Below are 12,212 nucleotides of genomic sequence, written 5' to 3' on the forward strand. Positions count from 1 at the left end.
GCATGTTCCTGGAAAAGGGCAAACCCAGAAGCCTCTGAGCCAGAACTTCATTTCATTGGTAATATGACCCTGTTGCTGTCTCTCCTCGAAGCACTTCATTAGATAGTAAACACTTCATACAGATGTTCTGCCCCAGTCAATTGTCTAGCCTATCACTGTATGTAGATCCCACCCCCCAATTTAATGTTATTCAGTTCAGTCTTCAGTGAAAATGTTTCGTCTAGACAGTCTGTCTGGAGAGCAAATGTCTTGTTTTGCAAGTCAACGACTTGAAAAGGGCTGTTTTTCTGTGTACCTGAAGTGTACTGTAGACTGAAAGCCACAAAAGGAAGCTACTTAAGATGTGACACGCTAATTTGAGGAGCTAGGAGACAAACTGCACCATACCATATCCGGTTCTGTGCTCTTACATAACTGACTGTGTGAGCCATGTGATAAACCTGACCACTGTGACGCATTCAGGGTTTATTCCAATACACTGCTGATGTTTGTGTACATCCACAGACACATTCTTCATATCATTCTTAGTCTGCTAGACAAAGAGGATATTTTTCATCAGTTGATAACATTTTTCAACAAGACAATGCAAAACCACATGCAACAGAATAAAGAGTACAGAATAGAGTACAGAACAAAATGTGTGGAGAACACAATAGGAAACGGTTGCAGGTAGAATGTGATAAAACATCACCTGAAACACTTAATCACTTGATATCCTTCTATTTAGTAAACGCTTTATCCTTACTTATGTTGAAATGTGTGCTAGACTTGAAATGCAGGAATTAAATGAAAAGTTGACAGAGAAAAAAATTAAATACTGTATGTTTACACTGTCTGCAATAAAATCTCATTCCCACTTTGTCACATTTTTTCTTTATTAAAAGATTTAAAAATATTATTAAAGAATAAAAACATACAATCTTATGCATAAAAGAAAACATACTTTTTACCCAGTCAGAATCAAATTTGGGAGTTAAAACAACACTAAATGAACCACAGTCTGTACATGTAAACTATTCAATATAAATCCATACTGTGTTTTGAGAATCAACATTGTGGTACCCAAGTGTCTTGATATTTTTTTTGGCAATGTTTAATTGTAGGGTACCTACATAGAGCCTTCTTAACACGCTCATAAACACTGAATAATGTATTTATAAGGCAATGGTTCAATATATACGAATAGCTTTTGCCAGCACAACTTAATGAAGGTGTTATAAATGAAAATTGCATCTGTCTGGTGAACTTTACAGCCTATAAAAATGATGCTCCATAACAGTGTTATAAATTAAGTAAAGGTTCATTATTTTAGTTTAAGGGCATGAAATCCCCCTTATGAAGCTGAAAAATATAGAAGACGAAAGCACTGGCTTGGGGGAGGGGTGTGTATATGTAGTGTTTAACATTTAAATATACAGCTCTGGAAAAAAATAAGAGACCACTTAAAAATAATGAGTTTCTTTGATTTGACCAAATTAAAAACCTCTGGAATATAATCAAGAGGAAGATGGATGATCACAAGCCATCAAACCAATCTGAACTGCTTGAATTCCAGCCGTTTCTCATTTTCTGCACATAAATGCTCTAAATTACAATATTTTTATTTGGAATATGAGAGAAATGTTGTCCTGTCAGGAAGGTGCAGGCACGGAGACGTAGAGGCGAACGTAAATGCAGGTAATGAAGTATATATATATTTATTAAGTAAATAACAAATAAACAAATAAACAGAGAACAAAGAAACAAACAAAAACAAATGGGCGAAACGAGAGAACATAAACAATCAAGGACCAAACGAGATATAATAAAGATAAACAAAGAGAGAGACTAATAACTAAAACTAGATAAACAAAACAAAAAAGAAAATAAACAAGGAGAAACAAACTAGGAACTAACTAGACAGAAAAACTAATAGTGAGTAAACTAGAAAAATAAACAAGGAGAAATAAATACAGAAATAAACAAGGAATAAACAAGCTAACTAACTATGTAAACGAGAAGCAAACACGGGAATCACAAACAACAGGGGAAGGTGCAAAGCCCGACCGTAAACACTGACACGGGAGGACTATTTAACACACACAGGAAGTGGAAACACCTGGGACTAGGGGGCGGAGCTACAAAAAAAAACACAGGTGGAAAAGTACTGAGACAGAACACAGGGGCACAGGTCACGTTTGGAACACACAGGCACGAGGGCAGACAGGAAACAGGGCCAGGACGTGACATGTCCCTAGTTTATAGAATAAAACAACAGTTTCATTTTACTCAAACATTTACCTATAAATAACAAAATCAGAGAAACTCTTTCAGAAACTGAAGTGGTCTCTTATTTTTTTTTCCAGAAATCCCTATATTATTTTATGGGTTGATAATATTAGTGTTATAAAAGCTCTATCAGTATTTTATTAAAGTCTTACAGTCAGAAAAGGCTTTAATTGCAGATAAACTGCAGCAATTTTCTAAAGAGCCAGTACATAATTTGACAGTACAGAATTTCACAACATCAAAACATTTCAAACTACTTTGCAAGCATGTGAGTGACAGAAATGAATGTTATATGGAATGCCTGTTCAGTTTCAGTGGGTTTGGCATGTTCAAGTTTTAAGGCACCTGAAAGCCAGTGTGCACATATTTGCCGAACACTGATGCCTAACATGCCCTTTTTAAAAGACAGTAAACAGTTAAAGAGGCTGATAAAACATGCGGCAGCGACACTGACAGCAATAAAACCCAATACTGTGCTGTTCACTACTTCCTTCAAGCCAAAGCTCACTGCAGTCTCTGTCAACATAAAACAGGATGTTGTGGCTTACCTGAAAAAGCACAAAATAAAGATGGCGATTACAAGGGATGTCAGGGACACGGTGTGACCAATAGTGTAGCCAATCCTCACTGAGCTCAGGAATTCAAACTGAAAAAGAGAGCATCGTGCAAAATAGTTAATACTAACTATTACCAAAAATGGATATTATATTAGAGAAAATAACACACCAAGAAGGAGTTGCTGGAATTGAATTAAACTTTATATGTGTGAATGTAAGAATGATATATTACCATACTTACATTACATTACATCGCATTTAGTGGACATTTTTATCCAAAGTGACTTAAAAATGATGAGGTACATAAGCATTAAATGACATAAAAAATCCAAGGCAAAAAGTAAAAACATTTAGCAGGGTTTGAAAGAGGCCAAACGGGAAATATTAGGAAAGAGTAAAAAAAGAGGAGGGAGGACAAGGAATGAGATTAGCAGTGGTTAGTTTGTTAGAGGAAAGTAACTGCTATTTGAAGAACTCAATCTCAGTCAGGTAGCGAAGGACAATCCTGCTATGAAAGTGCTATTTGAAGATGATTACAATATTTGAGTAATAGGTCTTTAAGGCAAACTCTTGAAATGGTATTGTGTGTTCATAACAGGTTAATAACATAACGTTGGTCTGTCAATGTGGCTGTAATGAAGACCAAAGGTGATCAGGCATTAACAGACAACACAATCTGTTGATCTTGGCACTGGTCACAGAGCCTCCACACACAGATTTGTTATTGGACACCTCCACTAAGACAAGACAAATCCATGTGTGGCATCTGTGGAGTTACAAATGCATTACATGTGAATTACACAATACTTCTGTATTCAGAAATACTCAGAAACATATACAGCTCTGAATAAAAATAAGAGACCACTTAAAACCTTTTTACCAAATGTAAAACCTCTGGAATATAATCAAGAGGAAGATTGATGATCACAATCCATCAAACCAAGCTGAACTGCTTGATTTTTTGCACCAGGAGTAAAGGCATAAAGTTATCCAAAAGCAGTGTGTAAGATTGGTGGAGGAGAACATGCCAAGATGCATAAAAACTGATTAAAAACCAACCAGGGTTATTCCACCAAATATTGATTTCTGATCTCTTAAAACTTTATGAATATGAACTTGTTTTTTTGCTTTATTTGAGGTCTAAAAGCTCTGCATCTTTTTTTGTTGTTTCCGCCATTTCTAATTTTCTGCAAATAAATGCTCTTGTTTATATGACCCTGTCGATTTGATCATTGGCGGCCCTGACTTTCCGCTGCATTTTTGCTTGCAATACTTTCAACAAATGGAAAAGTAGAAACTTTAATTAATAAAGCTACAAACAATGATCGCTGAAACAATGAGTGCTGAATTGATCTAAAGTAAGGCAGATTTAAACATCATACGTAGTCCATGTTATACGCACCATATCTTCACCCTCTGTGTAATTGAGGGTATAGCCACAGTTTTGCGCAACCACTGCAGGGTCTATGTTTGTCCAGCCGTCCTCCGTGCAGCTCTTTGATATATTGCCTAGAGAGAGAGAGAGGACAGGACTGATTACAACGCTCTTCACACCGCTGCTGTAAACCATAAGCTGGCTTGATTGAATTATATATGTTGTAATTCAACTGCTGTAGCCAACGGCTCCAGAGCTTGTGCGCAAATCTACATTAAGAACATATATGTGATACTTTGTTCTGCTGTGTGGACATGTCTGGAATTCACAATCCTGTGTCCTTTGACTGAGAAACCCAGAAAGAACACATTTAAGTTACTGGTGAGTCATTCCTCCAGCATCCGCATCTTTATCAACAGCCACTGCGACACAGACATACTGCACAACCAAGGCCAAAGCCAAAGCCAGAGCCAAAGCCAAGCATAAGGCCTTTAAATAAATTCAAAATAATCCACCACATTTTTAAATAAAGCACCTCAAGGCCTGCAGCCACAGACGTCTCCACTGTTCTTGGCTGCAGAAGGGCTTAGAACGTCTTCACCTTGTCTTTCTACACTTCGTTTTTTTCCAAAGTTGTGAAACAAAACATCAGCGTTCACCTTTGGCTTTTCCAAATCAGAGTGAGTTACGTTCTACGTCCGCTCGCATGAGGTTTTGCAGATGCCGCTGGATTTGGATTCTGCTAAATGTTCCTACACTTCATGGTGATTCCCGAAAGCAATCAGAGCCAGATAAAAAAAAAAGAAAAAAGTAAGGAAGAGGAAAGGAGTGCATGATTGAATCATGACTGATTTACAAGCTCAGTCAATATAGATGTTGAGAAGTAGAAGAAGGAGCTTATTATCTTCAGATAAGTGCAGGAGGCCCAAAAAACCTGACACTCCAGGCACAGTCTTAGATATGTCTGCCATTGCTGCTGGACACTTGAGACATGCTGGACGATTGTGATGAAGTACTCCAGAAATACTCTGTGATTTTCCAACTGCCATTGATGCAGCATCACAAAGCAGCCAGCATGCCCTGCGGAAATCTACCCACTCCTGAAAGAACCAACTTTGCAACTTGCTCTGACTCTGGCAGATGATGGCAAACAGCATGATTCAGGATTTGAGTTGAGTTTTCTTGAAAAAAAGAGCAGTTACAACTCTTTGAACAGCAGCAAACTCAAACTGCATTACATGTGTGCAGCAACAGACGGCGCTCTTCATGTTGCAGACTGCGCTCATGTGACATAACTAGACTGGAGGTAGAGTGAGGCAAAGGTCCACAGAAAAATTTAGTGCAGCCAAGTCAAGAGCTAAGGTTTCAGGTAGTTTAGAAATTTAATTTATCGCATTTTACACACTTCAATATCAAAATATCCAAAAGCGAAGGATATTGTGCATTTAAGGAGGACTGAGCAAATTGTCTTTCGAATAAAAATAAATGGTCAAAAACAGTGTGAAACATGCCCCATCTCACTCATTCTAAAAGCCTCTTTGGGCAAAGTGCACAAAAATGGTGGATCTTAGAAAGCTGCAGGAGAGCAGAGGTGGGCTACTCAACAAAGATAAGTACTTTTTATCACGTGTTAATACACCCATTTCAACCCGGAGTTCTCCTTTGAACATGGTGCCAATATGTTTGCATTCATTAGAAGTGGCGTGGTCAAACATTTAAGAATATTACATATGTACGTATATTTAGAATTAATACAGAATGAAAAGATAATATATTAATGGGGTTAAATCACTTGTTCTACAGTATTGTTGTGATTGCTATCCAGCACACCTGTATGCGTTTCCCAAACCGTTGCGCTTTGCAAAGATTTATTTGAAAGTCTCCCATTACAACAGAGGCAACACAGCAGAAACTGTCTGAACTCCAATCAATGATCCATGTTTGATCCAATGATTCATTGTTTTAATGTGCGACTTCCCTTCTGGAATTAGCTAGTGACCACTAGCACCTTGAGCCTGTGATGAATTCCCCAAAGAGGGTGATTGCTCTGCACTCATTCTCTCATTAGTCATTAGATGCTATGTTTATAGAGAGGAGTCATGAATAAAACATGACCATCTTCACCTCGGAAAATACTGCTCTAATTTGCAGAGCTCTCATTAACCCAGAGGAGCACAATGGGATTAATGAAGAAAAAAAAGAGAACTTTAGAGAGAACCCAAAGGTGTGGAAAATCCACAGTGTTAGGTTTATATAGAGATACACGGTCAAATCAGGGCCTTATGATCACTTCTTTGTTTTAACATTCTTCTGTTTCTCTGCATACTTTATTATCCTCCTTTCACTCTGTTCTTCAATGGAAAGGAGCACCACAGAGCAGCTATTATTTGGCTGGTGGGTCATTCTAAGCACGGTGGTGACGCTGACAAGGTGGTGATTTGTGTGTTATTGTGTGTTCTGCTGATGCATGCAGATCAAATACAGCAGTGCTGCTGCTGTTTTTAAACATCTCAATGGCAAAATACCAAAAATATCCAGAAAACAGCATCCTGTGATCACTGATGAAGGACTGAAAAACTACAGAACAATCAACATCATACTGTGCAGCAACAGATTTAGAGCAGCTGTCTCTGACTTTACATCTGCAAGGTGAACCAGACAGGTAGGAGTGTCTAATAGAGTGGACAGTGAATGGACACTGGGGATGGGCGATATTACCCTAAAATAATATCAAGATATTTCACGAACATTTTGCAATAATGATACTCTTGGTGATATTACAAAACATTGGATTAAAAGAAATATTTTAAGAATACACTACTGCAACAAGAGAAAAAAATGAATTTTATTATAACATACAATATGCTAACTAACTAACTTAGATATTAAAAAATAAAAGAATTGTATCAGATTTTAACAGAAGTCAATGATCCAAAATGTTGTGACACTAATAATGCACTCCATATATATCTCCATATATTCAGGATTAAAGTCAAATTAATGATACTGGACATATATATAATCTGTCTCTAGCAGATATATAATGAGAAATTAAAACCCTGTGAATTTTTTCTTTTGCTAAAAACTGCAAAAAAGTAGTACCCCGATGTGATAATTAGGGGTTGGTAATATGGCACAATATTTCAGGGTATAATATTGTTCACGATAATCAAAAATGTTGCCGATATTATTGCGTAAAAAACGATATGGCACACCCCTAACAGACAGAGTGTTTAAAAACACCAGCAGCACTTCTGTGTTAATTCATAACATTCTGATATGAAAGAGTGTATATGGATGAAACTGCAAAAGTGCAAAAGTGCTCCAAGGAAAGACAACTGGTAAACTGCTGAAATGGTTATGGGTACCTAAAACATACTGATGCTAACCATATCAAGTCTCACCCCACAAAAAAAAACAGTTTCTCTTTTTAAAGAATTTGCCACTAACTTTGATCTTTGTACCAAACACTACTGGGCACATTCAGGAGTCCACCATGGTCAGAGATGTTTAATATTAGGCGGGTGTATTTTGATGTTAAAGCTGATCAAATAAACTGAATTGACACAACTGCATGGCAACTGACATTTTCGTTTAAAAGTGTTTTTCACTCCTTCCCACAATGCTGATAAAATGATTCAGTGATTTTGAAGGCGTTCTAAGATTTTCTCTGAATCTCAATTCCAGGAATAGGACTAAAAACCCCAGCCTAAATTTCATGTATCAACAAATTGAGGGTAATTTCAAAGGAGACAAAAAAAGCTCTCAGACACGCAAGGCAGGACATAATCTATCAAAGAATGATTCATGAATATTGAAGTGAACAGCATGTTTGTGGCATGTAGGGTCTGAGAGCTTTTAAAGTGGTAATCATCATCTTCTCCTTACACATTTTGCTGTCATCTGTTGCAGGCAGCTCATTTCCTTCTGAATAGTGAAGCTTATCTGTCGCTCTATAGGACAAGTGCACGGCTGTGTCTTTGAAAATGACACTTCAGAAATGTCTGGATTTCTCATTTGGCACTCAATCAACTTGTCTTTAGAAATTAAATGATGATGCAAAAAAAGCAGCTATTTCTGGCACTAAAGCTACATTTCTTCTTTAACCCTAAGTGTATTCACACGCACTCAATAATCCAGTGGCTGTAGAAAAATATGATAAACTTGGGTAATCAGACAATGGGAAAACCCTGGGGTTTACATGAGTAGGGCTATAACTAGATTTCACAGAACAATATACTGCAAACCTAAAACTTCCTGCCACAGCTTTTTTGAAAAATAGATCCTCTTTACCAGTAAATATAGACCTTGTTTTTCATTGTTTCTAATAGAACACAATGCTTTTATATGCTTTTAATACCTTCATACTGCTGCAAAGATAGAGACCAGTTTTCCAAATATGCGTTTATGTTTGCATGCATGTGCAGACTAAGGAACCCAAAGAAACCAGAGAAAACATATACATGCTGAGAAATCTGATTACAATTCGTAAATCCGGATTTCGTAATCAGATTTACAGGCCATAATATGATCTAATAAACTGACTTATGGATTATTGAGGACAAGTAAACACACATTTACGTAGGCTTATTAGTATGCTGAAGTGTTTTCTATGTAAAAAAAAATAATTCTGCCTAAAGTTAGGTTTATACTTTATACACCTGTATAAGTATAAACCTTCCTTTCTCCGCCCCTTGTTACCCGGTCACAGGTGTTTCCCGTTTCCTGCCATTGTCCATGTGTATAAATAGTCCCCTTGTACAACCTTGGACAGGTGAAACGAGAAACACCTTGGACCGGGTAACAAGGGGGCAGAGCTTCAAAGAAACAGGTGAGCAACAGGGGCTAAACACAAAGATAAACACTGGGCATGAGAGTAGGTTAAATAAACACAGGGTCAGATCAGAAAGACGCAAAAACAGGACGAGACTGTGACAAGTTGGCAACAGAATAGTGTCTTCAATGCAAGCTCTTGAGATGGTAGCAGTACGTGGACAAGCATTGTCCTGTTGGAATAGTGTCCTGGTGTGTGCTTTCAGAAATGTAGGGCTACTGTAGAGTTAGCCTACTTCTTTTTAGTAATTAACCACATAAGGGAATACATAATAAGTATAAAATCATTAACATGTTTTTAAATATGTAATCTTTTATTTTGTTGGATGTGCGATATATAGCTTTTATATAGTATTTCAGAGCACAGTGTGGATTTCTGTCGAAGTAAAATCTTAGTGATTTTCATATTCAACTGTTTTCTTATTAAAAATGAGACAATATAAAGTGATACATGTTGTGCTTTGTTAAATCAAGTATGTAACATAGCAAGCAAACGCAGCAACATCACAGAGGAGTTCTGTTACTAACAAAGGAAACCACCTCAAACAGCAAAAAAGGAGGCCCTCAGAAAGGGGGCAGGCAGACAAAAGCAAAAGCAAAGGCAAAGTCTGAACGCATTATGAATAAATGATATATTAATTTAACAGAAGGTTAACAGAGCCAACAGAATGCCTTCCTCTACCCCTTTGCCAATTCAGAGACACTAAATCTTTTTTTAATCCAAGTGAGGAGAGCTACAGACAATAAGGGCATTTGGATAATAGATCCTTGTCTGTTCTCCATCTCCCAAAAATCTGCATGAACTATTTTCAGATACACTGCAAAAAAGGATCAAACGTGCAAAAACATCTCTAATACTCTCACGTCTATTATATTACAACACCTAAAAAGTCTGCTAAATCCCTTAGAGAATAAGTTCTTTAACATTCACCACACAATTCATTCCACAAAAGCATTACATCTCAAAGGGGGAAGACTAGCCCAGCCAATCTACTCATCCAGATATGTGTGCATTACGGATGCGCAAAACATTGTCTTCTTAATCTCCAGCAGCAGGGACCAGACAGGAGAAGATAAGCTACCGCTGCTGGGGTCCGAGGCGCGGACAGGATTTGTTTTGAATCGCGGCTCCACTGGAGGAATGCTTTCATCAGGTTGAAAAACAAGGGGGCCGAGGATTTTCAACGTCGCACACCAAGACACTCGCGGGAGCTAATCGGCCCAGCACTGTGTTGTTTCAGCGCTGGGGTGCTTTGGCGGCACCTCCCTTGTTTAATCACAGTGGCACAGGAGGCTGAAGTTTGCTTCTTTAGTTCTGTGTTGAAGTTTTGAGGCTTATGTAGCTGAGAAGTGATCAGCAGTGTTAAAACTTCAGTCCAAATCATCATACATTTGACTCAAACTGTGGTGAGGTGTTTAATACACTATAATATAATTGTTTATGTGGTTTCTGATACAGTATGATGCTTTGTCATCTATAAACATGGATTAACAGTATGCTATTTTTCAGATTCCATGGGACATAGAAAACATCAATCGACACAATAATCATCCCTGTCCTGTTTGTTACTAATGGCATGTCCTTGCAGTACAGTCATGCTAATTATGCTAATTATGCGAGAAACGTGAGTGAGTAGACTAAAGAAACAGGGCCCATGATGACCGACTAATGCCACCATCTCAAACATCTAGATCGTTCAGCACAGATATGCGGTTGCTCTGGCATGAAATACCTCACATAGTGCATTCCACACCATGCAACAGTCAAAATGTTGCTCATAATGCAGTTATATTGAATTAATATATAACATGCCTGTGGTTTAAGAATGTAAATAGGTTTTTCCACCAGAGTTATGAGAAAAAATAACACCCAAAGTGACTGCTGAGATGAAGGACTGCATGGCTGCTGTAAGACTCCTGGGTAAAAAGTTCAGATGTGTCGGGCTGCGCGAGGCCCCGCCCATGTTGGATTTATGACATGTTCCTGGATCCGCGTGGGCCCACGTTTCGTAACGCTTGTTTTCCTCTCTGCTCTCCTGTTAAACTAATGAGCTCTCCACTTCAGGATGATGCAAGGGTCAGCAGGCTTGATATCTCTTAATCTGATACGGAAAAACAATTATTCTGGAATCGTTTCAGCTCATGTGGACAACAAAAAATTTGTTCTGAATTTTGATTGATTTTTGTTTGTTTAATAATACAATTATGATAATATCTTTTACTGCTATACTGTGTTGATGTGTTGATGCAGATATTATGTACACCTGTATTTAAAGAGGGCAAAATGTTATTGTTACTATGATACATCACATCCTTATGCTTTCTGAGTGTTTGAGTTCACAATTCTTACTTTTAATTCTATTTTATTCCTCCTCTATTATTATTATTATTATTATTATTATTATTATAGAAGGCACTTGTCAGTCATGTGTCTCATCCAGCCAAACAGACCCTGAGTTTTGAGCTGTTCAGCTGTTAACCCATGTATGAATACCAGCCTGTTTTTTTCAGCCTGTCACAATGTACTGCCCCTGTTTTTTTATTTTTTAATCCATTTCCATGTATATTTTTGCTTTTTACTCTTTTTAATTAGCTCTAAAGCTAATGTTTTCTCCCAAAAATTCACAGCACTGACCGTGCCCTTCAAAACCTAGTTTTCTCCTCAGAACAGTAATAATAGAATAGCTCCTTCAACTACAGATGCAGCTCCTCTTTTCTGGAAGGCAGTGGATATAAGTTAGCCAGGTTAGCTAGGTGAGCTAGCTCTGCACAGCACTCCTATCTGTTTGTGTATTGTGTGTGAAAGCTGGTGCTATGCTAAAGTAAATAGCTGTAAATAATGTTAATTAGCCTGCTGGAAATCCAGATTAGCATAGCTAGCTACTTTATGATCAGTATCCACAACAGTAGCTACTTCAGATTGCATTTATGCCTATTTTCATCTTAATTTATTAATTTATTTTAACTACTGTTTTCTACTGTTCATTCATAAATGCTATTTTTTTATTCATGCAATATATTAATTTTAAACAAAACTAAATATTTTTTTATGATGTAGCATGGAAAATCCTTCCAGTATCACAATGCTACATTTTTTTATTGCCATATTGACCTTTAATTTTAGCACTGTGTTTCTGTCTACTGAAACTCCAGACTCCAGCACTGAGACTGTATGTTAA

At 37.4% G+C, this 12,212-nt stretch overlaps 1 protein-coding gene across 1 annotated transcript in view; it reads right to left on the bottom strand.

Moving 5' to 3' along the window:
- The window catches only part of vipr1a (vasoactive intestinal peptide receptor 1a), a 53,171-nt gene that overhangs the window by 21,087 nt on the left and 19,872 nt on the right, over nucleotides 1-12,212 (bottom strand). Inside the window, exons 4-5 of the mRNA XM_022679080.2 lie at nucleotides 4,228-4,334; nucleotides 2,817-2,914 (exon numbers count right to left, since the gene is read on the bottom strand). Of these exons, the coding sequence (XP_022534801.2) occupies nucleotides 2,817-2,914; nucleotides 4,228-4,334 (205 nt within the window). The remainder of the gene's footprint in view (nucleotides 1-2,816; nucleotides 2,915-4,227; nucleotides 4,335-12,212) is intronic.

This window comes from Astyanax mexicanus, chromosome 4 (assembly GCF_023375975.1).
Source record: "Astyanax mexicanus isolate ESR-SI-001 chromosome 4, AstMex3_surface, whole genome shotgun sequence".
Taxonomy (NCBI): domain Eukaryota; kingdom Metazoa; phylum Chordata; class Actinopteri; order Characiformes; family Acestrorhamphidae; genus Astyanax; species Astyanax mexicanus.